This window comes from Elephas maximus, chromosome 21, assembly GCF_024166365.1.
Source record: "Elephas maximus indicus isolate mEleMax1 chromosome 21, mEleMax1 primary haplotype, whole genome shotgun sequence".
NCBI lineage: Eukaryota > Metazoa > Chordata > Mammalia > Proboscidea > Elephantidae > Elephas > Elephas maximus.
In genome coordinates this window covers 34,177,341-34,204,562 of record NC_064839.1, presented here as the reverse complement: position 1 = coordinate 34,204,562, position 27,222 = coordinate 34,177,341, and the positions used below count along the sequence as shown (strand labels likewise).

The 27,222-nt window shown below is 50.4% G+C and overlaps 1 protein-coding gene across 1 annotated transcript in view; it reads left to right on the top strand.

Annotated features, from left to right (window-relative positions):
* Positions 1-26,373, top strand: part of RANBP10 (RAN binding protein 10) — a 73,794-nt gene extending 47,421 nt beyond the window's left edge. Inside the window, exons 4-14 of the mRNA XM_049863968.1 lie at positions 6,457-6,624; positions 12,449-12,471; positions 14,357-14,541; positions 18,267-18,379; positions 19,845-19,953; positions 20,063-20,211; positions 20,403-20,607; positions 21,364-21,485; positions 21,963-22,108; positions 22,424-22,535; positions 22,962-26,373. Coding sequence (XP_049719925.1) covers positions 6,457-6,624; positions 12,449-12,471; positions 14,357-14,541; positions 18,267-18,379; positions 19,845-19,953; positions 20,063-20,211; positions 20,403-20,607; positions 21,364-21,485; positions 21,963-22,108; positions 22,424-22,535; positions 22,962-23,092 — 1,463 coding nt within the window. The 3' untranslated portion in view covers positions 23,093-26,373. The remainder of the gene's footprint in view (positions 1-6,456; positions 6,625-12,448; positions 12,472-14,356; positions 14,542-18,266; positions 18,380-19,844; positions 19,954-20,062; positions 20,212-20,402; positions 20,608-21,363; positions 21,486-21,962; positions 22,109-22,423; positions 22,536-22,961) is intronic.
* The last annotated feature ends 849 nt before the right edge of the window (positions 26,374-27,222 follow it).

Sequence of the window (27,222 nt, the reverse complement as noted above, 5' to 3'; positions counted from 1 at the left end):
AACTGTCTGCATTCTGTGGCTTGTGGCCCCTTCTTCCATCTTCAAAACCAGCAGTGCAGCATCTTCCAATCTCTCTCTCTCTCTCTTTCCGTCATTACATCACCTTTTCTAACTCTGACTATCGTGCTTCTCTCATGATTGTATTGGGCCCACTCAGATCATCCAGAGTAAAGTCTCCACCTCAGGATCCTTAATTTAATCATACCTGTGAAGTGTTTTACCGTGTAAGGTAGCATATTCACAGGTTCTGGGGATTAGAATGTGGACATCTTTGGGGGACCACTATTCAGCCTACCACAGGTGTCCTCTTTTTGGCAAATCTATACAAATTGAAAAATCATTTGGGAATTGAAAAAACAGGACAGCTTGTCTTTTTTCCTGCCAAATTGAGGTGATGGTGAAGCCTGAATTCACTCCAGATAAATGTTTTATGTCCTTTTATTGAGCTCTTCATTTTTAATTTTAAAATCCATATTTATAGCTAAAGTTAAAAATGTTAATTTTGTCAAAATAATTATGTAGTTCAATTTTGAAGAAAAGTATTCAAAATGGCTACATGTTTACTTTAAGTCATTGAAAATTTAAACACCTGTTGTTTTGGTAATGGTTATTGAGTTCTCAGACACAGAGACAAAAATATCTCCCAAATATCCTTGAGTTACTCACTGAGTAGAAAATGGTTTTTCCAGGTGATTTCACCAGCTTTGATAAATCAAACGGCCAAATTAATATTAGGTTTTCTGGAGTATGTACCGCTTGGATCTGCGAAAACAAAAAAAGAAAACCTCCCAAGTGCTGGTCCTGTACCTTCTGAACAGTGAAATCTGCATAACAGATCTGTCACACAGGATCATCCTTTTACGAGAAAGAGGTGGGCTGGCAGCTAGGGCTGGTCACTGGGTGGGCTCCTGCACAGGAACATGTGTACATGCATGTGCACATGCCTATACCACCTCTCAGACTCCTGCTGTACGGGGCGCAGGGGGAACTGGCGATGACATGATGTAGCCCCTACCCCAAGGACTCGATCTTGGGGGGAGGGTAGGAACAATCCTAGGAATAGTGAATAGTGTTGGGGTCATGGAGAGGCTCAGCAGGAGGCAGGCAGTGGCCCAGGGGTATGGACAGTATGCCAGGAGGAGACCAAAGAATGTTACAGAACACTGCAAAGGACAAGCATTGGAATTGGACCAGTTCCAATTGGAATGTGCTGGCAGAAGGGGAACCCAGTGGCATCACCAGCTGTGGACACAGCTTCAACAAAAGCTCTGAGAGGGCCCAGAGGAACAAAGAGCAGCGCTCAGGAAGGAGTCTTTGGGAGGCCTGGAGTGGGCAGTGCCTTTGCTGGACAGTGTTCCCCCATGGCCATATATGGCCTAAGGAGGTGGTGAGCAGTGGGCTTGGCTTTAGGGAAGGCTGTGCTAGTCAGGCAACATTGAGGAGAGCCCCACCCGATCCCCTGGCACAGAAGCATGGGTGCCTGACAAGGCGCTACAGCAGTACACCCCATCTTGGGGGATTCCGTGCAGAGAACTGTGGCCGAAAATCAGTGTTCCTGCCTTTGTATGTAGGAAGTGGGACTGCATGCTTGGAAGTTTTTCCCAGTGGCACTGGGTGGAGGTATTTGTTCTGGTCTGCTGGTGGCAGTGGCTGCCTGGTGAGGCAGGAGGACAGGTGTGCCCTACAGAGCAGGGACTGGCAGCTGCAGCCTTCAGACAGGAGGCAGCAGTGCCTGTGACTTCCTCTAGGGCTGGGGGCTGGGCCTTCCAGTGGTGTTGGCCTGCACCCCACCCCCCCCAAAAAAAACTCACTGCAAGACACAGATCTTGGGTCTACAGCTCCCTACAGACAGTCCATCTGACCACTTCTTTCTGGTGCCAGGGGAGCGGTTTGGCGCTGGCTTCTCTGCCAGCATGGTTACCACCCTAATTGAGATAGGAATAGTGAGAAAGGACGGGGGTTTTGGTATCTAAAGATTTGGTTTCAAATCTCAGCTCAGGTACTTCTCAACTGTGTGGTGAGCAAGTCCCCTAGTCTTCTTGGTAAAACAGAGGTGGTGGCAATACCTGTTGTACCAAACACAGGGTTATTGTGGTGGTCTCATAACATGCTGTCGCTTCCTGGTGAACTGCTGCACCATGTGTATGAGAAGTCCCTGTGCTCCATCTGGGGCATTGGGGAAAGACTGCTGTGGCTGTGGATCCTGAATCAGGAGATGCTAGTGGGTATGCCTGGGGCCACTGAACACAGACCTGGAGGGGTGATGGTCACTTTGCTCCTCACTCCTGTCCAGCTGGCCGCCCTTCATTTCTGGCTTCCACATACTAGAGAAGCAGCAGTTGCTGTAGCCACTGCTGTCAGGAGCCCCAGGGCTTCATTGCCCAGCTCAGCCGAGGTGCTGCCCTGGGGGAAGCCTTGTATACTACAGCCTCCTCTGCCTGGCTCTTGATGGGGGAATGGATATTGCTATGCCCCAGGAGCGCCATTTCCCTAAGGCCACATGCTTGTGTACCCACCAGCAGTACAAAGGCCTCTCCCGTTCCTGGGCCTAGTGAGCTTGGAGGTTGGGTTAATGCCCAGAGCAGCACCCTGTCCCTCTGGGTTGGACAGTCCTGTTGTTTCTGGGGAATTGGGGAGGTGAGAGCAGAGCCTGGCTCTGGTATAGGCCTTGACCCTTCCAAAGCCAGCTCTGAGTACACCTGAGATGGGCGATGGGCAGTGGGGGTGGGGGTGGGGAGCAGCAGGGCTCTGAGTCTCACCTGTCAATGAGAGTCATTCTGCTTCAGCCTGTTGGCCATGTGAGCTCTGGGAGATTCTTGTTTAGCCAGAGGACTCCTGGCTGAAAAGGCATGAAAGTTCAGGGTGCACAAGACTTGGGTGGTCCTAACACAGGGCAGCTCAGGCTTTAAGGTCTGGTCTGCTCCACCTCCTTCTCCAGTCATGCCTTCTCTCTTCCTTGCCAACTTCCTGGCCCTGTCTCCCTTCCATTTTCACCCCCACCTCTTTGCTTACAGCCTACTTCCCCCTCCCCCAGACACACGTATACACTGTGGGTGTTTGAGTCCCGCCCTCCTTTCTGAGTACTCTAGATTCTCCATACCCTGCCCCACTGCCCTTTCTTCCCAGAGGAGAGCTTTTCTCCCACTCGTGCCCCATGCAAGGGAGGAATGTGTTGATGCATATTCACGTGGGCATGCTGCGCAGACCCTAAGGAGGCAGGCAAGAGCCGGGAAGCTGTGCCAGCTTCTGTTGCCATTCTTGGAGGAGCTACCTCGGGGGTGGACCCTGCCTGCCAGCCCATCGGTGTGCCAGCCCTGGGCCGATCCTGGGCCCGCTCTGGCCCCATGGGCTCCATTTCTGCTCCATCCAGGCAGGAGGGCCCCTCTGTAGCCTGCACTCTCCCATCCCACCTTTGTGCCTTCACTTGTACTTCCCCCTCCTAGAATGACCTTCTTCACTCTTTCCCTCTGTCAAAACCTTGGTACACATCAAAGGGCTCCCTTCTGCTCTCCCCATTCTGTTCAGTGTGATAGTGGAGGCCCTCTTCAGTGTAGTGAGGTGGGTGAAGGCAATAAGAGGCAGACAGTTTGGAAAGGAAGAAATGAAGCTGTCTATTCTCAGACAACATGATCATCTATATTAGATATTTTCAAAGAATCTTTAAAAAAGCTACCAGAACTAATTGGTGAGTTTAGCAAGGTTGCAGGATGCGAGGTCAATATATAAAAATCAATTATACATATTTTAACAGCTTTAATTAGATATAATTTACCCATTTAAGGTGTACAGTTCAGTGGTTTTTAGTATGTTTATGGAATTGTGCAACTATCACCATAATCTAATTTTAAAACATTTTCATCACCCCCAAAATAAACCTTGTCCCCACTCCCTCATCCCCAAAATCATTTATATTTTAATATAATAGCAAGAAACCCAACCCATTGCCATCGAGTCGATTCTGACTCATAGCGACCCTATAGGACAGAGTAGAACTGCCCCATATGGTTTCCAAGGAGCGCCTGCTAGATTCGAACCACTGACCTTTTGGTTAGCAGCCGTAGCTCTTAACCACTATGCTACCAGGGTTTCCATAATAGCAAGAAGCAATTACAAATTTAAATTTTAAAATGTCACTTTATAATAGCATCAAAAATAAAATACTTACGGATAAATTTACTTCTGAGATTTGCTGAGAGAAATTTTTGAAAAAACCAAATGGAGAGATACGCTACATTTATGGATTGGAGTAATCAGTATGGTTAACCTACCTGTTATTTCCAAATTGATCTATAGATTCAACACAATCCCAATCAAACTCCCAGCAAACCTCTGAAAGACACTGTTAAGAAAATGAAAGAAAAAACCACAGACTGGGAGAAAATATTTGCAAAACACATACCTGCAAAGGACTTGTACCCAAAATATGTAAAGAATTTTTAGAGATCAATAATAAGATAAACAACCCAATTTAAAATGGGTTAAAGATCAGTTTGACAAAGAAAATAATCACTATGAGTAGGAATTGACTCGATGGCAATGGGTTTGGTTTGGTTTGATTTTATATAATAAAGCACACATGGGGCACAGTTGCAGAGACTTCTTAGACATATCCAAATACCTTGCAGGATTGGTTTATTGAGTTAAAAGGCTTAAGATCATAGTCTCATGGGACAACTCAGTCAATTGTCATAACATAGTTCCTAAAGATAATGTTTTACATCCTAGTTTGATGAGTAGTGTCTGGGGTCTTAAAAGCTTGCAAGCAGACATTGAAGATAAAACTATTGGTCTCTACTGATCTGGAGCAAAAGAGAATGAAGGAAACCAAAGACTCAGAGTAGAAACGAGTCCACAGGACTAATAGCCCATGTGAACCATGGCTTCTTATAGCCTGAGACCAGAAGAACTAGATGGTGCCTGGCTACCACTCTACCAACTCTTCTGACCAAAGACACAATAGAAGGTCCTGGATAGAATGGGAGAAAAACGTAGAACAAAATTCAGATTCCTGAAAAGGCCAGACTTAATGGACTGATAGAGACTAGAGGAACCCCTGAAACTATTGCCCTAAGATACCCTTTGAACTTGGAACTGAAGCCACTCCCAGAAGCCACCTTTCAGCCAAATAATAGATTAGCTTATAAGATAAACAATATCACCCGTGACTAATGTGCTCCCTTAAACAATCAACTGTCTGAGCCCAAACAATCAACATTTACCCAAAAGCAAAGATGAGAAAGCAAGGAGGGTCAGGGAAGCTGGATCAATGGAAACAGAACAAAAAGAATGGAAATAATAAAAATTTGTAACCAATGTCAGGGGACAATTTGTATAAAAATTGTTAAATGGGAACCTAATTTGCTGTGTAAACTTTTGCCTAAAATTTAATAAAATATTAAAAAAAAAATGAAAATAAACAGGTGGCAAACAAGCACACTGACATGAAAAACATCTTTGGTCATTGGGAATATGCAAATTAAAACCTCGATGATATTAAAACCATACACACCTACTAAAATGGCTACAATTAAATGCACGTGGCCGCGCAAAACACACACACACACACACACACACACAGACACACCACACATACAATACCAAGTGCTGGTGAGAATGTGGACAACTGGAACTCTTTTATGCTGGTGGAAGTGCAAAATAGTACAGCCACTTTGGAAAACAGTTTGGCAGTTTCTTATCAAGTTAAACACATACTTAATCATATGAGCCAGCTGTACTGCTTTTAGGTATTTATCCAAGAGAAGTACAAACATGTCCGCGAGACCTGTATGCAAATGTTCTACATATTGTGGTGGTGGTAACATTTGTCAGAACTGGCTGAACTGTATAAACATTTAAAAAGGGAAAATTTTTTGGTATATAAAAATATAAATATAAATCTCAAAAAAAATTTTTTTTAACTCCACCATGGTACACTTTGGAAACCCTGGTGTCGTAGTGGTCAAGTGCTACGGCTGCTAACCAAAGGGTCGGCAGTTCGAATCTGCCAGGTGCTCCGTGCAAGCTCTGTGGGGCAGTTCTACTCTGTCCTATAGGGTCGGTATGAGTTGGAATCGACTCAACGGCACTGGGTTTGGTTTTTGGTTTTTTACGGTACGCTTCAGAGGTCAGTTCAAGCCCCATCTCCTTCATGAGGCTTTCGCTGACCACCTACTTGTCACCTTACCATCTGGTGATCCCCTTTCCCTTCCAGGTTACTGATGGTTTTGGTTCCCATTAACAGTTGCTTGGAATCATTCCTCAGCTTCCCAGGGGACTCGCTGATCCTCAGGCACAGTGAGATCCTGTCCACGCCTGGCCGTATAGGAGGCCAAGAGTGCTGGCTGAGGTGGTTGCAGGCAGCCCTGTACTGAGGCTAAGTAGAAGGGTTGAGACCTGGTGGGCAGAAGGTGTGACTGCCCTGCTCCTCTCTCTAGTCCCTGTGCTCTCTCCCCACAGGTTGGGACAAACATTCCTATGGTTACCATGGCGACGATGGGCATTCCTTCTGCTCGTCAGGGACTGGCCAGCCCTATGGTCCCACATTCACCACAGGAGATGTGATCGGCTGCTGCGTCAATCTCATCAACAGCACCTGCTTCTACACCAAGAATGGCCACAGCCTTGGTGGGTGTATAGGGGGACCTTGGAGGTCTACTCTGTGGAGTCTCTTTGGTTGGTGAGAGGCCCGTGGGCAGGTCTTGAGGTCAAAGAAGTACCACAGGACCTCACTGAGCCCTGGGAGACTCCAGCCATTTCCAGACTCTTTGAGGAGAGGGTAGCAGGGACATGCCCTTTTTTAATCCATCTGTTCAGCACCATTTATGGAGCCCAGGGTTGGTGCTGAGTGCAGCAGTGTCCTGGTCATGATCCTGGCCTTTGTGGTACTTGTTGGAGTAGGGTTTGGGGTCGGATGAGAAGTTTAAGGGGCCCGGGTTCATATTTGAGAATGCGGTGGTTTGCATGCCTGTCGCCCAGATGTTGGCCAGCCCTTCTGACAGGATGCTGGTTGCTATGGAACACTAGTGAGGGCTGCAGTAGTACAAGAGATAAATAGACAGATGGGGCCAGGTCTCCTCTGGTCTGTCCGTGATCAGTGAGCTGTGATGCAGACAGGTTATTGTAAAAAGTCTCCTTGGTGAAACTAGGCAAGGGCCCAGAGAAGAGGAACGTGGCCTGAGGTAGGGCAGTGGTGATGGTTGCAGGAATCAGGAGACAGGCCTGACGTAGACCCAGGAGTGACCCATCAGGGCTTAGTGACACTAGCAAGAAGAAATGATAGTCCCCAAGACTAATGCCCTGAGATACTCTTTAAACCTTGAACTGAAACAATCCCCTGAGGTCACCTGTTAGTGAAATAACAGATTGGCTCATAAAGTAAAGAATATAACCCGTGAGTACTTTGCTAAAAACATATGAGACCAAATTGTCAACAGTTACCCTAAAGCAAAGATGAGATGGAAAAGGGGCAGGGAAACCAGATTACTGGAAATGGAACAATGAAAACGGAATGAATGAGAATATTTCACATTGTGAAAAATGTAACCAATGTCACTGAGTAATTTGTATAGAAATTGTTAAATGAGAATCTAATTTGCTGTGTAAACTCTGACTGAAAGCACAATAAAATATTATTTAAAAAAAAAAAAAAGGAGCAAGGGGAGAGCAGCTGGGTTAGCAGTGCTGTTAACCAAAATAAGGAACCCAAGAGTTCAGTGGAGAATGTTGAGGGGTCTGTAGAGGTCCTTGGAGGAGCAATCCTGTCCACACGTGGAAATTGAGGATTAGAGTTTAAGAAAGAGAGGGATTGGCTATTCTGATGCTTTGTCCGACTAGGTGATGACTGGTTTTTGACCTCTTGGGTGAGAAAGGGCCCTTGGCTAAACTGGCCGCAAGGTAGGGCCTGACTGCTGGGTCTGTCAGCCTTCCTGGGCTTGTAGAGATTGTTAAGCCTCAATCTGGCTACACCCTGGTTCTTCCAGAATGGTGTAGTGAGAAGAGGACTAGCAGACCCTGACCAGCCAGGCTGGCCACTGGCCTGGTCAGGAAAGGGAGCTGGACATTTTACCTGGAACCCAGCTTCTTGGAGGCCTCCTTCCCCTGGCTCGAGGGGCTGTCAAAAGGTGGATACCATCCCCCACAGTCCCTCTCTGGCTTTTCTAGGAGCTGAGCCCAGGCAGCATCAGGGGACCTTAATGGGTATCAGGTTTGCTGGTGGCTGGGGCCACCAGGGCCTCAAGGCTGAGTGACCAGGAGCCGGCAGCCCTCAACAGGGTAGTTGGATATCTCAGCCCAGAGTGGGCAGGTAAGCCTGGAGAGCTGGGCAGCTGAGAGCATAGCACAGACCTGCAAGCTTAGCCATCCAGGTGCACATCCTGAGAATTCTTCTTCTGAAATGGATGGCCTTCTAGCCGCAGTTGTTGGCATTCAGTTGCTGAGGAGCTAGCAGCTAGCTGAAGGGTGGGGCTGAGGTCTCAAGGTGGCTACTACTCCCCATCTGTTCTATGAGTTTAGCTTTTTTGCCGGCTCTTGGTTCCTCTGCTGTCGGAGACCCAGGGGCCACCATTGTGGGCTCCCACCCTTTACTGCTTTACCTGCCCGTCTTCCCTGGATACCCGCTTTCCTTATGTCCCTCCACTTTGTCTACGTCTTGCTCAGAGCATCGCACTTGCCATGGGACACAGGGTTTGGGGCATACCCTCCTGGCGCCTCTGCACTTGCAGCTCCCTCCTCTGGGCCCTGATGTCCACTAGGACCACCAAAGGGCCATCAGCTGTTAGTCAGGTCTCCAGGTCCCACAGAGAGCTCCTGGCCACCTTGAGGTCAGCCACAATCCTTAGGCCTTAAAAAAAAAAAACAAAAAACTTACCTCTCCAGTTCCCTCCTTTTTAGACCCCACATAAGACCTCACACATCTTGTAGTTAAACTTCACTTAGTAGTATATTGCCTATTTTGCCAACCAGTCAAGACCTTCTGTGGTCTTGCTTGTTATATCTAAAATATTTGATATCCTTTTCAGCATTTTAATAATGTAAAATTTGATTGACATGCTGTATGTGTGTGTTTTCATCAACACATTGATAAAAATATTGGAAGAGGACAGGGCTGACATTCGAGCTTTTCAGCCTGCAGATAGACACCAGCCATTTAAGAATTACCAGTTATATTAGCTTGGAAATCATGTTTTTCCATTTTTTTTTTTCCACAAGGATATTATTGAGACCTTAACTGAAAAATGAATATGGCCTATTCCCCTGCATTTTCTAGATTATGAAATTTAATGGTTCTGTAAAAAAGGCAATGAAGCTAGAGTAACAGACAACTTGGTGAATCTTCTAATGACCTTGTTTCCTCTTCACCTGGGATCAAGGAGTCCCTTTAGAGAAGCAGAAGGACGTTCTCTGCCAATGGTCCCACTGCCCCTTCCTTTCCTCCATCATTCCTCTGTCATAGCACTCACCCATCGGTCAGTTGTCTGTGTAATTATTAATTGGATGCCATCTCTCTTGCTGGAGTCAGAAGTACTTTGAGGGCCAGGCTCCAGCTGTTTCTCTAGTGCCTGCCACAGGGTCTGGCTTGTTTGAGCCCTCAGCAGCTCCTTGATGGAAGGATGAGTGAATGAAGACGGGAGGCTGACGTCTTCTCCACAGTGCCCGGCAGTTACAGCTCTGTGCTCTCTTGTCACGAAGATCTGTGCTCCCTCACAGGCTCTTTATACTGTCATGTCAGCCTCAGTGACCCTTGACCTGTGTGTCTAGCCTGCAGCACTTCTTATCAACAAGTTTGGGTGTCCTGTTTGCATCCTGGCTCTTTGCCTGGACCTTCCTCCTGTGGACCAACCCAAATCCTGCAATCACAATGGCCTTAAGGAGGCTCACGGAGACCTGCAGGGCTTGGGAAGCAGTGTGCCCTTGTTCAGAGCAACAGGGGATGGAGTAGCCTCTTTCCTTATCCTCCTGGAAGCACCTCAAGGCCTTGTCCTTCCTAGGTGCCGTGGTGAGACAGCTGGGCAAGTTCAGGTAGGTCATCCCCTGCCCAGAAGTTTGCCAGTTGCCTCAGCCTGTGGTACAACCGCTGCCAACTTGGACCTGGACTTCATGGCTTATGAAGCAGTGTTCACAGAGAATCTCATGTTTTCCTTTCTTCTTTGGGGTGTAGGAATTAATGTTACCCCTTTTTTTAGATGAGGACTCTGAGGCTCAGAGAGATTGGGTAACTTGCTGAAGGTCAAATGCAGATAACTGATGGAGCCTGGACTCTCTACCTTCCAGGGTTCTTTGGGCCCCCTCCCTGAGCCTGGGAGCACAGCAGCATCCTGGCTACGCCAAAACTCACGAGGACAGCTCCCATGCAGAACTGGAGGGAGGACATTGAGTCTTCTATGGGTGCGGTCCTGTCAGCTCAGTGACTACTGACTCTGCATATGGGGCTCAGAAGTAGCCTCAGGCAGGCAGGCTATGGGGTTTCTGATCTTCCCTCACTGAGAAACAAAGCAGCCCACAAAAGAATGTAAACAATCTCTTTGTGCCTTGATTTTTTCATCTATAAACTTGGGTTGGAGATAGTACCTCCCTTCCAACATTGCTCTGAGGATGAAATGATTTCTTGTAAAACACTGAGCCCAGCACCCAGGTCAGAGGAAGCACATGGTCCGCATTGGCTGGCATGATTCTGGCTCCAGTCTCTTGGCTCGATGTGTGATCATGAAGGGGCCTCGACATTAGTCACCCTGAGCCCTGAGCTGCTCCCTAGCTCCCACATTTACTGGGAAACTGTAAAAATGGCATGGTGGCAGTGTCTGACCTTCTCTAACTTCACAAGGGGGAAAAGGGAGATCAACAGCCCAAGGCTCCTGTGAGGCGAGGGTTAGATATGCCTCCTCTCTCCACCATCTTTACCAATTCTGACACCAGTTGTCCGTCCCACAGCACTCTACTTCTGTGCTGGGTTGGATAATTCATTGCAGTGGCCACACAGAACTCAGACAAAACTCATGATTATGGGGCTTATTAGGGAAGCAAGAGGTTACAGTTCAGGCTCAGAAATACTCAGGATACAGCTCTTTCATCAGGATAGCCTGTTCTCAGCCCTGCTGGGGCAAGTGTTACAAAGCTCTTTTAGCTCAGCTGATAAGTGCCCAGAGGCACCTTACTCCACCAGCAAGCCTCCTGCCCAAAGGCACTCAGCTTTCTCACTCCGTGGGCCGGGAAGCCCACTACACCGCCTCCTGCCATCTCCCCTGACGGTCTCTCTATGGCTCTTCTTTCTTGGTGGTGGTGGGATCTTCTCTTTACTCTGGAATTGGCTCTCTTTTAAGTCTAGCAGAATGGCAAAACTGACCAATCCCATTGGTGGGCCACAATTATCTTATTTGCATAGTCCCACCCAATCACTTGGGTGGGAGTTACAAGACCATGGTGAGAAAGGCCACACAAAAGTGATCCATCGCACCACAGAGACCTACTTTCAGACCCTCCCCTATTAATCTGTCTTGCTAGGTTTCAGTTTCTTTTCTGGGTGGGGGTTGGGAGAGCAGACTGGGACCTCCAAGAAGTAAGCAGTTTGAAAAACTCTCAGGCCCAAAGCTCAGGAGCTTCTAGAATATTGAAGATTTTCTCTAAAGAGTGGGGGTCCCTGAGTCCTTGGGAGAGTCGGTTTTGGCCCTGAGGTCTTTCTCAATTGCAGAATATAGGTGTTCTGGTAGGTATTTTCTGAGGCTTCTCTTCTGTCCTGGCCTGCCCATATATTTGGGGTCTCCCTCCCCTCTACCCTCACCTTTATTTGAGACCTGAGATCCCTGGAAATGCAGCCCCTTCTCTTGGCAGGAGGGATCTGAGGGTAACACAAGCCAGTGCTAACTCGACTTTGTCATCTTGGAGCCTCTGAGGCCCCCCGAATGGTAGTGCGCTGGAGACGGGCAGCTGCCACACTCCCTGTCTCCACTTCTCTGTCAGCTTAGAGATGATGGAGGAGCATCACTTCAGGAGTGAGTCCAGCCCCACCACTTTGGCTAGTTTATGACTACAAATCATTTAACCTCTGAGGCTTCCTTTCCTCATCAATAAAATGAGGATAAAAAAAGCCTGTTCTCCAGAGTTGGTGTGAGAATCAGATAAGATAAAGGATAGAAAAGGGCCTGGTACACATGGTAGGTCTCCATAAATACATGCTGGATCAATAGAAGGATCAGGCCTGAAGGGGCCTCAGGGCTACATCATTTGGGTTTAGTCTGTTTAGCAGGGTTTCCCAGAGCAGGTGGAAGAGCTGTGGCAAGACCCGAACACCTGACTTCACTTCCCAGCTGGGCCACCCGGCAAAGGGAAGGCCAGCATCTAAAGCTGCCAGGCCCTGGGACAGGCTTGGCCACTGCCTCCACCATGGGCCACAGAGATAGGAGCCCAGGTGGCTGCCCTGCCTCTTGTCCTGATGACTGTTCCTTTCCCTCCACAGGTATAGCCTTCACAGACCTCCCGGTAAGTACTGCTAGTGGCTCTCCCTGTTTTGGCTGTTGGGGACTATTGGGATGGGGTATGTGTGCCTGCAACTACAGGGTGTGGAGTCTGGCCCTTTTCCCAACGGGGAGTGTGCACTGTGCTGTCAGCTTGAGGGTGTAGGGCTACCTACTGGCCCTTTCTTCCCAGCAGCAAGGCCTGGTCTTCCTCCACGACTCTTAGCAGGTGATAGGAATTTGTGGTGTTTCCAAAAGCAGCTGGGGGCTGGCGTGTGGCTGTGTGGGTTGGGTAGGTCCCTGGCTCAGCGGTCTGAGCCAGCTCCATGTGGCTTACAGCCAGTGGACTGGGGTACACAGTGTGGAGAATACCCATCAGAGATCCCTGAGAAGAGCCAGTGTCCCGGGGGATGCAGCCTGTCCCCACTCAGGGTACCCCTGAGGCAGAGAGGTGAGCTTTGTGGGCTTTTCTCGGAAAAGGGTGTTTGCTCCTGACCCAGTTCAGAGTTCATCTCTACCACCAGCCAACCCCTGCCACCTGCACCCCAGTCCTTCTTTGTTATGAGTCATCGCAGGCCTCATCACATGTAGGGTCCCTACCCAGAATCCTCGGAGCCTGGCCTGGCTCTGTGTACCCTGGCTGGGTTCTGAAAGGAGGGAAGGTTAGCTGCCTCTGGGGGCTGCTTTGGGATCCTTAGTACCCCCATGAAATGCCCTTGTGACCTGAGGGGCCTTCTGAAGCCCAGACTACAGCACCCAAGGTTCTGTTAAACCCTCTGGTCTGTGGGTCAGATTCACCAACCTACCCGGAGACCATCCCCACAGAGGGGCTGTGGTCCTAGGCAAGAGAATAGATACCCAGTTATAGAGATGAGGCATGAAACAGCCAGATGTGGATGTGGGCAGTATATAGCCATGTGCTAGGAAGCATGTGGATGCCCTGGTTCTGTAGATGCCCTAGGTAGGGAATGTCACCGTAGGCAGTGACAGGGAAGGTGGCTGGAGGAGGTGGACTTTGCCAGAGAGTGGAGGTAAATTAGGGGATGGGAGGGAAAGGAAGGGAGAAGTCTTGTGGGGTCAGAGTTGGTAGGCTGAAGCCAGTATGCAGGAAAGGCACATGAGTACTTACAGATGAGACAGGGTGGGAGCCCTGGGAAGACGATACAGAGTGACAATGGGGAGGAGATTAGTGAGGCACAGGAGTCACAGAGGCACTGAGTATGGAAGTGATGTGGCAAAAGCTGGCTTTATAATAGTTGATCATGGCAGGGGGGAGATGGTGAGCAGAGGGCCCCACACCCACAGAGGGGCATGCCACTCACCTCACTGGCCATAAGATCTTCTCTCAGTGAGCCTCTGACAGGCAGGACAGCATCAGGGGGTCCAAATCTCCTACCCTTGCTTGCCATGCTCTCCTCCTCCCTGCCTTCCCTGTCATATCCCTTCCCTTCCTGCCCCTTCACATGACCCTTTTCTGAGGCAAAGGGATCTTTACTACTGCCTGTTTCTAAGAGGAACCCCAACCCATGCTCACAGCAGATCTTCATGGGCACACCTGCAGGGTCGTGGAGCCTGGCCAGGCTCTGTGTGCCCCGGCTGGGTTCTGGAGGAGGGCCTCAGGCCTTGGGAACACGGTAGCCTCTGGTATGGGACAGGGAACTCCCCATGTTGAGGCTTGCTTGCTTTTCTGTTGCTTTCTCCTCTCAAGTTTAGGGGTGTGGTGTCTCTGGTTGGGGGGAGGGGGACAGAGTATGGCCTGCCCTGCCTCCTCCAGCCTTTAGCGGTACCTCATTGAGCCTGAGGCTGGGCCTAAGGAGCCAGCTCCTTCCCTCTTCAGTCCTGGACATGAGGTGAGGTCCTGCCACCCCCTTGCCCTTGGGGCCTGACTGACATTTCATTCTCCTCCTCAGGCCAACCTGTACCCCACCGTAGGCCTGCAGACGCCAGGGGAGATTGTGGACGCCAACTTTGGGCAGCAGCCCTTCCTGTTTGACATTGAGGACTACATGCGGGAGTGGCGTGCCAAGGTCCAGGGCACTGTCCACTGCTTCCCCATCAGTGCCCAGCTTGGCGAGTGGCAGGCAGTGTTGCAGAAGTGAGTGCCTTGCTCCCACCCTTACTCTCCAGCTTGTCCAGGAGGCTCCCTCTCCTGTAGGCCCATGACATGCTGCAGGCTGCTCCTAAGCACTCCAGTGGCAGCATTTCTGCCAAGAAGCACTCCCAGGGCAACATAGCCTGCTCCTCTCCAGCTCCCCTCTGGACAGGTCCTGCTCAGTTCTCCAGAGCTGCTCGTAAAACCTTTGCCCTCAACCAGATCATAAGGCTCCAGGTCATTTTGCAGAGAATGTACTAGGATGCTGTATTAGTTTCCTAGGGCTGCTGTAACAAGTACTGCAAACTTGGTGGCATAAAACAACATAAATATATTATCTCACAGTTCTAGAGGCTGGGTGTCTGAAATCAGGGTGTTGGCAGTGCTCATTCGTTGTGAGGGCTCTGAGGGACAATCTGTTCTGTGCCTCTCTCCTAGCTTCTGGTGGTGGCCAGCAATCTTTGGCATTCTTTGGCTTATGGCAGCAGAACTCCAGCCTCTGCCTCTCTTGTCACATTCTCCCTGTGTGTCTGTATGGCTCTGTGTTTCTTCTCTTCTTAGAAGGATACCAGTCATATTGGATTAGGGCTCACCCTATTCCAGTATGACCTCATGATAACTAACTACATCTGCAAAGACCCTATTTCCAAACAAGGTCACATTCACAGGTACCAGTGGTTAGGACTTCAACGTATCTTTTTGAGGAAAACAGCTCAACCCATAATAGTAGATGCTCTGCGGTCACTTTCTCTGTGGACTTTTTTCCCACAGTAGGGGGATCCATCATGCCATGACACTGGCCTGGGGTCTCCTCTCAGGGGTCAGCATCCAGCAAAGTCCCAGGTATGCATGGCAGTGGTGGCAAGGAGAATCCTCCCTAGGTCCAGCCTCACTGGTCCTTAGCTGATTAATTCCCAGACTGTTCTGGAACCCAGTGTTGCTGAGACTCCCTAGGAGGCCAAGTTTGGGTTTCTCTTCCACTTGCTGACTGCAGGTCTGAGTGAGGCAGTGACCAGTACCCACTCTGCCAGGAGGTAGGTGGAAGCTTGGCTCCCAAGGGTGGGTAGATGGATACAGGGAAAGGGCTGGGCTTCAGCTATCCCTGGACATTGCCCTGCAAAGGTGCCAGATCCCTTGGGGTGGGGTTGGGGTGCACACTGGGTCCCTTGTGCAGCCTTCCTTTCTTGAAGGGTGTGATTAAGGCTGGCCTTAGAGAAGGGCTGAGGCAGGGGCTAGGCAGCCAGACCCTTTGCAGGAAGGGCAGCACAGCTGCCTCTTGTTCCCAGAGCTCATGAGAAGCTCCTTCTTGAAGAGCCAGGACAGTGTCAGTGGGCTTGCTGAGACAGGCAAGAGGAGAGGTGGAGCTGCCCAGGCTGCACAGGGGAGAGACTTACACACTTGGCCTACAGAGCCTGGGGCTTAGCACATGATGTGTTTGTCCATGTCTCTGTACGTACATGTGTACATATTAGATTTGCCACAACCCCCTCGGCCAGCTTCCTTTTGTGGAAAGTTCAATTTATTTCCACTTTTAAGTTTGTGCAGATAACCCTTTTGTACATAATGAGATTCATATTTCAGGTTATTTTCTTGGTGTACTTCCCAGAAGTGGGATTATTGAGTCAGAGAGACTGTACATTTTAGTGGTGTTTGATATTGATAAGGACTCAGCTGAACCATATTTTGTCAAAAACGTTTGACCCGTGTTTATAATAATAATATGCTGTCATTTTTAGGTGCCACTGAGTCGGTTCTGACTCATAGCGACCCTACATACAACAGAATGAAACAACTGCCCAATTGTTGATATGTTTGAGCCCATTGTTGGCAGCCATTGTGTCAGTCTGTCTCGCTGAGGGTCTTCCTCTTTTTCGCTGACCCTCTACTTTACCAAGCACAATGTCCTTCTCCAGGGATTGGTCCCTCCTGATAACACGTCTGAAGTACGTGAGATGAGGTCTCATCACCCTCCCTTCTAAGGAGCATTCTAGCTGTACTTCTTCCAAAACAGATTTGTTCGTTCTTCTAGCAGTCCATGGTATATTCTGTATTCTTCATCAACATCATAATTCAAAGGCATCAATTCCTTGGTCTTTCTTTACTCATTGCCCAGCTTTCACATGCATATGAGGTGATTGAAAATGCCATGGCTTGGGTCAGGTACACCTTAGTCCTTCAAGTGACAGCTTTGCTTTTTGACACTTTAAAGAGGTCTTTTGCAGCAGATTTGCCCAATGCAGTGTGTCCTTGGTTTCTTGACTGCTGCTTCCGTGGGCGTTGATTGTGAATCCAAGTAAAATGAAATTCTCGACAACTTCAATATCTTCTCCGTTTATCATGATGTTGCTTATTGGTCGAGTTGTGAGGTTTTTTGTTTTCTTTGTGTTGAGGTATAATCTATACTGAAGGCTGTAGTCTTTGATCTTCATCAGTAAATCCTCTTCACTTTCAGCATTAAGGTTGTGTCATTTGCACATTGTCATCATAGGTTGTTAATTAGTCTTCCTCCATTCCTGATGCTGCATTCTTCTTCATATAGTCCAACTTCTCGAATTATTTGCTCAGCATATAGATTGTCTAACTGTGGTGAAAGGATACAACGCTGACATAAACCCTTCCTGATTTTTAAACCTCGCAGTATCCCCTGATCTGTTTGAATAACTACCTCTTGGTCTACGTGCAGGTTCTGCATGAGCACAATTAAATGCTCAGGAATTCCCATTCTTTGCAGTGTTATCCATAATTTGTTATATTATTATTTCAACAATAATGCTATAATAATTATTCAGAATATAATATTATCTAATATGTGATGTCATAATAAGAAGTCATATTTATTACTTCTTACTTTGTCCCAGGCACTTAATATATATACACAAATAATGCATAATTGACAATTATAATGACATAAGACACACATACATTCTAAAGCATTCATTCCTAAACATATCAGGTGTGAGGGTGCATCCCTCTGTTCTACATGTGTGCACACATGTACATACATCTGTCCCTGCTCAGTCCACTTTGGCTGGGGTTAAGTGGCTGCTGGGTGTGGGGCTTCTCCCAGCCATTGCCTAAAAATTGTGCTCCTGTGCGTATCCCTTCCTGGCAAAATCAGCCTGATAGTCTGAGTTCTTGGGCCCCTACTTTGTGGCATATGATGAAGGAACTTAGGTCATGGGTAGCTCCCAATCACTGTCCAGAGCCAGCACTTCTGAGGGGCAGGTTTGTCTGGTGAGCTGAAATACTTCTGCCAGGTGCCCGGGGCAGCCTGCCGAGGGGCATCTGTGTCTGAAGAAAGTCCATGTGTGGCATGTATCACTCTGTCTGTGCAGCTGCCAAGCCGCTGTTTCAGGAAGCCGTCAGTGACACCACTGGCCTTCTCTGGGATAGCTGCAGTCCACAGCAAGGCAGCTGCATCTGTGAGGAGATGATGTGCCTGCATGTGTACTTTTTTGTTGATCAGACTGGCGCACATGTGGGCAGCATAGCTCAGAAACTGCAGCCATTCCTCTAGGCTGGGAACACAGATGTGGTGACCAGCCTCTCCCGGCCTGAGTGAGCAACACTGGGGAGAGCTGTCATGATGTTTCACCTCCTTTGTTCTCATTCAGTGGATGTGTTTAGGCGAGATATCACAGATGTAACATGGACATAATCTGTCCCATCAGGTGATCAGTGAAAAATGCTGTTCTTAAGTGTCACCTTGAGCTCTTCCTTTCTTCTAGCATGGTCTCATCTTACCTGGTGCATCATGGGTATTGTGCCACGGCCACAGCTTTTGCCCGAATGACTGAAACCTCGATTCAGGAAGAACAGGCCTCCATAAAGAACAGACAAAGTAAGATTGAGTCTCCTTTCCCATTTGCCTCTCACATCTGTCCCTAACTCTGCTCTCTGGCTCATGCTGGCCCTAGTTAACCTGTCAGGAGTCTGTTTAGAGTTCTGGTCCTCACCACCCTAGCTAGTCAGCCCTAGCCCTGTCCCCAGCCCTGCTCCCGTCCCTTGTCCAGAGCAACACTGCCCAGATGGACAGTCTAGCAGCGTGGAGACATCTCAACACAGGCTCTCTCACGCACACTCTGATGACTGGGCACAGGCTGGGCCTCAGGGTGGCTGGATTCCACTCCTTCACGCTGTGTCCTTCCCCTTGAACTGAATTCCACGCAGCCACCTGTTCATGGTCTTCTGGAAAGACTGTGTTTGTGTCTTGTCAGACCAACGCCCTGCCTCTCCCATCATTCACTCAACCTTAGTAGTTCTGCCTGCTACTGGCCAGAGAGAGGACTGATATGGGCAGAGGGCAGAGGGCAGAGGCCAGTGCTCTGTGGCTGCACCCACCTCTGGTCCTGCCCTTTGCAGATGACCTAGAGTCCTTCCTCGACACCTTGGCCAAAGGGAGCTTTCCTGTTGTTCGTACTGTGTGTGGGAGCTCTTTCATGGAAGGGGGAGTGTTGGGAAAGAGGAAAAAAGAGCCTGGAAAGGAGGTAGGAGGAGGAGAGGAGTGAGGGCAAGTGGGTGTGTGTGTGGATGCGTGTCTGCGTGTGCCTGCTGCGTCTCTCTGAGCCTGTTGTCTCTGTGTATGTGCATGTGTCTGTGTCTCCCAGAGAAGCTACACTCAGCCAGACAGATGGAAAGGGATCCCAGACTTGGGATCTACGAATGAGAGAGCCTCAGACCCAGAAGTCGCTCCCAGCAAGATGCACCAGGCTCCAGGGCAAGAGTAAGAAGGCAACAGCAAGATGCTGATGGCTGGAGAGGTGCCAGCATCAGAAGTGTTGGCATGAGGAGGATGACCTCCTCTCCTAACAGGGAGCACGCTGAGCCCCCAAAGACCGCCTCAGACATGGGCCCTGAGCAGAAGCTGCTGTGCTCCCGTTGCCACTCACCTGTGAGGCCAGGCAAGAAAGAAGTTGGCCTGAAGAGGAGCCCCTAGGGCTACCAGCTTGCCTGAGTGACCATCCCCAGCTCACTCTCCCAGGGCCAGGGTTCTTCCCCTCAGGCTCCTGCAACCTGCACCCCACAGGAGCTGGCTTCCAGACTTGACTTCCTGCTTCAGGGCTGAGATTGCCCCATCTATTTTTCTCTCCTCTTGAGGGCTTCCTGAAACTTGGCAGAAACCAGACTATTGTGTGCTTGGGCAGCCAATTTCTTCCTTCAGCCTCTTCTATGGGCACCTCAGCCTGGTCGGTTACTCTGAGCTAGCCCATCTGGTTGATCCATGCTCCAAGTTGGTGGTGTGCCAGGCGTTGCCTCTGAGGAGGTTTGCAGCCCCTCGCTTACTGCCATGTTCTTGTTCTCTACAGAAATCCAGAAGCTGGTGCTAGAGGGCCGCGTGGGTGAGGCTATTGAGACCACACAACGCTTCTACCCAGGGCTGCTGGAGCATAACCCCAATCTGCTCTTCATGCTCAAGTAAGTCTTGAGCACCAGCAGCTCCCCCATAGCCCAGCCCTTCTTGCTGGTGGTGAGAACATACAGCCTGGGCCAAACCCAGAGCGTTGCTGCTCTGCTCCCTCTGCAGGTGCCGACAGTTTGTGGAGATGGTGAATGGGACCGACAGTGAGGTCCGCAGCTTGAGCTCCCGAAGCCCCAAGTCCCAGGACAGCTACCCTGACTCCCCCAGCTTCAGCCCCCGCCACGGCCCCAGTAGTTCCCACGTGCACAACACAGGTCAGCCACTCTCCAGAGGGCTCTGGGAAGAACTGGTACGGAGAAGAAAGGCTACTATACATGCCTTTCCCTCAGCTGAGCTCAGGGCTTGCTGCTGGCTTTGGGGAAGGGAGATGGGGCTACTGGTCATTGCTGGGGCCCCACTTGATGGCAAGCTGCCCCTCCTCTTCTGACTATTCCCTGGCTTCCAGGAGCAGACAGTCCCAGCTGCAGCAATGGCGTCGCATCTACCAAGAGCAAACAGAACCACAGTAAATACCCCGCACCCAGCTCCTCCTCCTCCTCCTCGTCCTCCTCGTCTTCCTCCTCCCCGTCCTCCATCAATTACTCTGAATCCAACTCAACAGACTCCACCAAGTCCCAGCCCCACAGCAGCACCAGTAACCAGGAGACCAGGTGCCTATCTTGCTCTAATTCCTTCTCCCTGCCTCCTCCTCTGGGCCAGCCTGGCCCAATGCAGTCTGTCTTTGAGTGCCACCCCTTGCCCTTCACCCCCCACCTCCATCCCAGACCTGTGCTTGAGCACTCGCTGTTGACCTGCCAGGCTGGGCATTGGCTCCAGCTTCCATCCCTACCCTTGATTTGGCTGTCGCTTTCCTCAGCCCTGGCTTTCCGAGAGGTGCTGACATTGCCATGCTGAGAATGTGGTCTCCTCCAAGAAGGCTGGGCCTGTCTGAACCCCAGGGTCTACTCGGAAGGAGCTTTCATTGGGCCTGGCTATGCACAGCCAGGTTGGGCAAGCAGGGGTCCAGGCTGCAGACTGTAGCACCAGGTGGCTTTCAGTAGCCCCCAGGTATGCCTTAGTGCTGACCTGGGTTTGGCTTCCCCTAAACAACCCAATTGTTGGGAGGAGTGGGTGAGCACTGTGTGTGGAAGGAGTGTGCCAACTCAGAGGAAAGCCAGGGAAGGAATGGTCACAGGCAGCAGTGGGACAAGAGTGGGAATCAGGTGACAGGTCTGTGGGTGTCACAGTAGAGGCTCAGGAAATATTTGCCAAGTGTTGGAACCTGGGAAGCCTGGGCTGTCCTTTCGTGCTCCCGGGGACCCTCAGTCTACCTACAGCAACCTGTGGCTAAAGCCTGAATGGAGGCCTAGCCAGGCTGCTCCAGCCACACCCCTTTGGCCAACTCCTGTCTCAACCCTTCTCCACAGTGACAGTGAGATGGAGATGGAGGCAGAGCATTACCCCAATGGTGTGCTGGACAGCATGTCCACACGCATCGTCAATGGTGCCTATAAGCATGAGGACCTGCAGACAGATGAGTCCAGCATGGGTAAGAGCCATGCCCAAGTGTGGTGTTCCATGAGAGGGCAATGCTCAGTTTGGGTGACCTCTTCCCCCAGGAGGGGCCTGGGTTGAGCAGGCTTTGGCGGCTTAACAAGCTCTAGCCAGACTTGGTCCACTGCCTCCTTAGCCAATCATGGCTGGGTCCTTGAGGTGGCTCCAATGGTATAGAATGGCCCAGGCCTTTTGACAAGGCCAGGCCTCCTGCATTTGAAGCTGGAGGGGGTGTGTGAGTTTGTCTGTGCAGGGTGGGAAGAGGGAAAGCACCCAAATCCATTTTGACTCCTAGACTATGTGCTCAGCTACAGATAGTCCACCTGCACCTCCCAGCCCTCACCTGTTTCTGGCAGAAGCTCCAGCCCACTCAGGGCCCTTCCTGCCAATGTTCTCTTTGGGCCCCCTTCCCCATTCTTTCCCTTCTCTCCTCACCCCTCCTGATGTGTTCTCTGCTGGGCTCTGGGCACAGATGATGGTCATCCCCGGAGGCAGCTCTGTGGAGGGAACCAGGCCGCCACAGAAAGGATTATCTTGTTTGGCCGTGAGTTGCAGGCACTGAGCGAGCAGTTGGGCCGGGAGTATGGCAAGAATTTGGCCCACACAGAGATGCTGCAGGTACAGAACAAGCCAGGCCCTCACACAGAGCAGGCCTCCATTTGGGGGTGGGGACAGGGTGCTCTAGAGGACTCAGGGGGCAGTGACAGTGGGATAGAGTGGGCCCTAGTTAGGCCTGTAATAGGAAGTAGGGTATCTAGGATATACCCACAACTGTCTTCAGGCTTTGGGGAGGGCACAGTCCTGCCTGGACCCTTCAGTCCAGATGTGTTGTGCCCTTACTGGGCACCATGCAGGGCCCTGGGCCTCCTTGGAGCCCTGGGGGCATGTGTCGTCTGTGTGCCACAGTCCTCTCCAGAGTGCCCTGTCCCTTAGGATGCCTTCAGCCTGCTGGCCTATTCGGACCCCTGGAGCTGCCCTGTTGGCCAGCAGCTCGATCCCATCCAGAGGGAGCCAGTCTGTGCTGCCCTCAACAGCGCCATTTTAGGTAAGTGGATCTAAGAAAACAGAAGCTGGCCCATGAGTGCCTGGGTCAGTCACTCCCCCCCCCCCCCCAGGAAGAGCTGATGTTTGCCAAATCGGGGCATCAAGTACTGCTCAGACCCTTCCTGGTGGACCACAGGACTCCTGGACTCCCATGGCTAAACCCAAGCTCCGACCTCCCTCTGCCTAACTGAGTTGGCTGAATGGATCATGATGGGCCTTAGATCATTATCATGGGTCCAGGCCAGCCCACTGCTCTAAGGAAGTCCAGGGCCCTCAGGTTCCTGGCATGGCTATAGGGCCATGACCTGGTCGCTGGGACAGAGGGGCACATGAGCACTCAGTTTCCCTACCTCCCACCCCCAAGGGAACTTTGACCTGGGCCCAAGCCCTGAGCAGGGCAATGACAGGCTTTGTCTCTCCTCCACAGAATCTCAAAATCTGCCAAAGCAGCCCCCTCTGATGCTCGCCCTGGGCCAGGCCTCTGAATGTCTGCGGCTCATGGCCCGAGCGGGCCTGGGATCTTGCTCCTTTGCCAGAGTTGACGACTACTTGCACTAGCTGACCACATTGGCTGGCCCCACCTGGCCTCCTGCGACCCCCAGGCTGGAACAGCCCTGCCCTCCATAGGCACCTAGCACAGGGACCTGGAAGCCATGGGCAGAGTCCACTCCTGCCGACACCTGCCTGGCCTTCCCCTCCTCTCCTTTTCCTTCCTGCCTTCCTTCCTTTTCCTTCCTGCCTTCCTCCTTTTCCTGCTCCTTCAGTCTGTCTCTCCCCCGTTCACGTGCAGCGGCCTATAACACAGTATTGGCTGGTTACTCTCATGTAGCGCCTTCTACTTTGAAAGGGGGGTTGTTTTGAAGGGAGGCTGGGTTTTTTAATCTTTTTTTCCCTCCTGACTGAGCCACCAGTATTTATCTCTGGAGAGTTTGTGCTGAGCTGGTTTCTGCTAATTTAGTGATGAAGCCTATCCAAGTTGGCGATAGCTTATTATTTTCATAATTAAAAAATGAGATTATATATATATATATATATATAAAACAAAACAGTATTTATCATAGTGTTAGTGATCCAGCACCTCTTGGGTGAGGCTGTCCAGACACCATATGTTTTTATTCGAGTCCCACTCATTAAAAAAGAATCATCTCTGTCACCTCAACCAAGTGGTTTGTTTCTTTTAGGCTCCCCCTTCATTGAGGCACAGGTCCAGCTGAGCCTAGGGAAGCCGAATAGGACTTTGGGAGGGGGGCCTAGTGAGAGGGGACCTAAGCTGGTTTGCTGTATCCCCAAAAGTGTGGGGTCCCAGGCACCTAAGAGCTGGACTGAGTAGGCAACTGCAAGGCTTAAGGTCCAGAGATGACAAGTTGGCCCAGGGCCACACAGCAAAGCAAGGGAGTAGAGGGTCCTTGGCCAGCACGCTGTCTACCATCCTACCCTGCATCTCACTGCCTGCCTCAACTCCTTTTCTCTATTCCCTTTTTTATGCCCTGCTTTCCCTTATTAAGGTGGCCAAATAATTCATTTACTCTAAATTGATTGCCTGGAAACTACCTGCCTTCGACCTGAGAGCTGCTGTGTCAGGCTGCGGGGAGGAAATCTCCATTCCCAGGACGGAGGCCCTCGAGCATCTTCTCCATCTCTGCAGAGTTCTGCTGGAATGGATGCTTTCTGTCAAGAGCCAGTCAGTACCTTGTGGAGGCAGATTCTTGGGTTGGCTGATTCCTGGAGCAGCAGAGTGCTTGACCCCTAGGCCAGCCCTTACTCCAGTTTTGCCAGGCAGCTCCCTGCAGCTTGGCCCCAGCCACTGTTCAGCAAAGTGTCATGAGTATTTGCTGGCCAACGAAAGGCACCCCATGGGCTTTACAAATGTCCCACTAGATGTTTCCAGATGGATCCTCGCAGCTGGGGGGACATTACCATCAGGAATCGGGAGAGGAAGGTCTTAGATGGTTGCCAGAACTTGATGGGCCATCTGTGGAGAGGGGAGGGAGGAGACCTACCCAGAGGAGGACCATGAAGTGGGAGACTTCCCTACCTCCCTCACAGGCCTTGGGGAGGGCACAAACAGCCTCCTGCAAAGGGGAGGGTCAGCCATGGCAAGGCCAGAAGTTGAACTTGCAGGCCCTGCTTGGACCTGGGCTGTATAAACTATTGTTCCATTGTTAGTGGACATAGGAATGCTTGGTATGGCCTGAGATATTCAACACCCACCAGGCCTCGGCAGGCCCGCATCTGGAAAAGAAACATGATTGAGTCGGACCAACTGCTGGAGATGTGCAGAAGCCTGGCCCTGTGCTCTCCCACAGTTTTGCCTTGGGAGTGACTTTATGGGCTGCTGCTTTTTCTTGATCCCTGCCAGGGCCCCAGCTGGCAGCCCACGTAGGAGAGGTTATCCTACCTGTAAAGGAAAATCATCTTCTGCAAGGCTGGGAATGCCTAGTTCCCAAACCCAGAGGGTAGAAACATCAGGCCGTTAAAATGATCATAGCCTACCTAGCAGGATTGGGAACCAAAACCAAAGGCTTTTGCGTGGGAACGGAGTTCAGAGAACATCTTCTCCACCAGTTCTCTTTTACAGATAAGGAAACAGACCCAGGAGATAGATTTGGCCAAAGTCACACAGCAAATTAATGGCAGAGCTGGGACTAGCCACATCCCTGCCAGTTGGGCAACACTGTTGAGTCCTAAAAGCTGAATAGTGGATGAGCCCCCTGTGAGGGGTTAGGCTGACGTGGCCTCCAACAGCGACTGAGCAGGGTTGTGTGAGGGGTGGAGATGGGTGCCTGGGCTTGGCTTGTGGAGTAGCTGAGAATGGCCCAGGAGGGCTTGGGACAGCTGCGTGCTGCATGGGGTTTGCTGTCCGTCTGGCTCGCACTCAGTACCCATGGCTGCCTCCCCATTTTCTGTGCCTTATCTCACTGTTTCTGCTGAGTCCAAGTTGTTTACTCTGTTCCTCTCCAGAGGGGTTCTCTGTCCCAGCTGGACAGCTCACCTTCGGGACATAAGCCTTTGCCCCACAAACCGTGGAGATGGCCAAAAACAAGCTGCTTGAGCCCACCGTCTTGCTGATAGTGCAGGCCTGCCTGCCAGCCAGAGGAGCCCCTATGCACAACCAGTCCTACCCACCCGCTTCCAGGAGCTGAGTGGGGGAGGAGCCTGGTGAAGGGCTGGACCTGGCTCTGTGGGGCTATCTAGCCCTGGGGGAGGAGCCTTCTCTATTTACTTTTCCCCTTTGCCACTCCAAATGGTCGCTTCTTCCAGAGTGGAAACTGGTAGCTCACTCAAAGAAAGCCAGAACCCCTGATCTCCACCCACATGGGTCTGTGGCTGGCTGCAGGCTGTCAGAACAGGGAAACCAAGAGACAGAGAATATGGGTCTGCCTGGCCACCCAGCGCCTTCCTGCCCCTTAAGCAAGCACAAAGAAGATGAGGCAGAGAACTGTTGGAACTGCAGGTTCCTTTGGTTGCTCACAACTCAGGTATGCACACCACGTGGCACCCAGGCAGCAGTGCCTACTTGACTGCCAGTTCGGTGCACCCAGACCTGGGGCCAGACTGTGGCCTCTGGCTGCCTCAGGCACCCACCTCTTTGCATAGGGTTTCCCCTCCATTAGTAACCACAGCTAACAGACGTCCTCCACATTGTGCACACTGGCTCTGCCTTTGTCCTCGAAAGTTTGTTAATTGGCATTAGCATGAAACTTGTGGGTGCGGGAGGGTTTAGAGAGAATTCTAACACAAAATATCCTATTAAAATTGTACTTGAGAGATGAAAAAACTCCTGTTGTATTTTGACAGAATTATTTTTATTAAAATACACATCCATGAGCAGTCATGAGTAGTCTCTGAGTCTATCTGGGGTTGACACACCCTCTCTTGGAGGGCTTGGCCCCTCTTCAGCCCACCTCCCTTTGACTGCCCAGGTCCCTGGTACCTCCTCAAGGACCCTAGAAATTTTGGGTGTTTGCAAGACCTCAAAAAGGTTAAGCACTTAAGCTTCAGTCCTCTCCCTGAAACAGCTTTCTTCATAGACAAGGAAAAAGTAACAAAGTCAACTTCAGAAAGATGGGCCCCAGGACCTCCTCGCCCCAAAATAAGATTTTAAGAATAACTTCCAAGTACATGCACCCCAAACACCAGACAATCAGAGTTCTTCTGAGGGGTACTGAGATTAGCTCTCTGCCTGTTAGTCTGAGAAGAACATGTACTCAACATCCTAGCTCTGCTGTTTACTAACTGGGTTAACCCAGGAAAATTAATCTTTCTCAGCCTCAGTTTCCCCATCCTTAAAAAGTGGTCAATCTTTCTATCCCCATATTGGTGTATGACAGTGCTTAAGAGTGGATGCACGTGTGTGAACATCCTTCTTCCATGAGGATGCTCCCTAGTGTGACTGACCTGCATCTGCCTCATTCTGCCTTCCCTGCCATCCTGGGCACCAGGTATTTATGCACAGGAGGGATACAGTAGATCATGCCCCTGGAGGGGGCACTGGAAACAGACTGAAAGCAAAGAAACCAGCTAGGAATCCACTGCAGTAGGCCCGAGACAAGAGGGCAGGTTTAAGAAATATTAAAAAAAAAATTTTTTTTTTTTTTATATAGGAGATAAATGTTGGCACAACAGGACAAGTGACTGAATGTGAGGGATGGGAGAAGCAGGAGATATGGCAAATGTAGGCTTTTGGT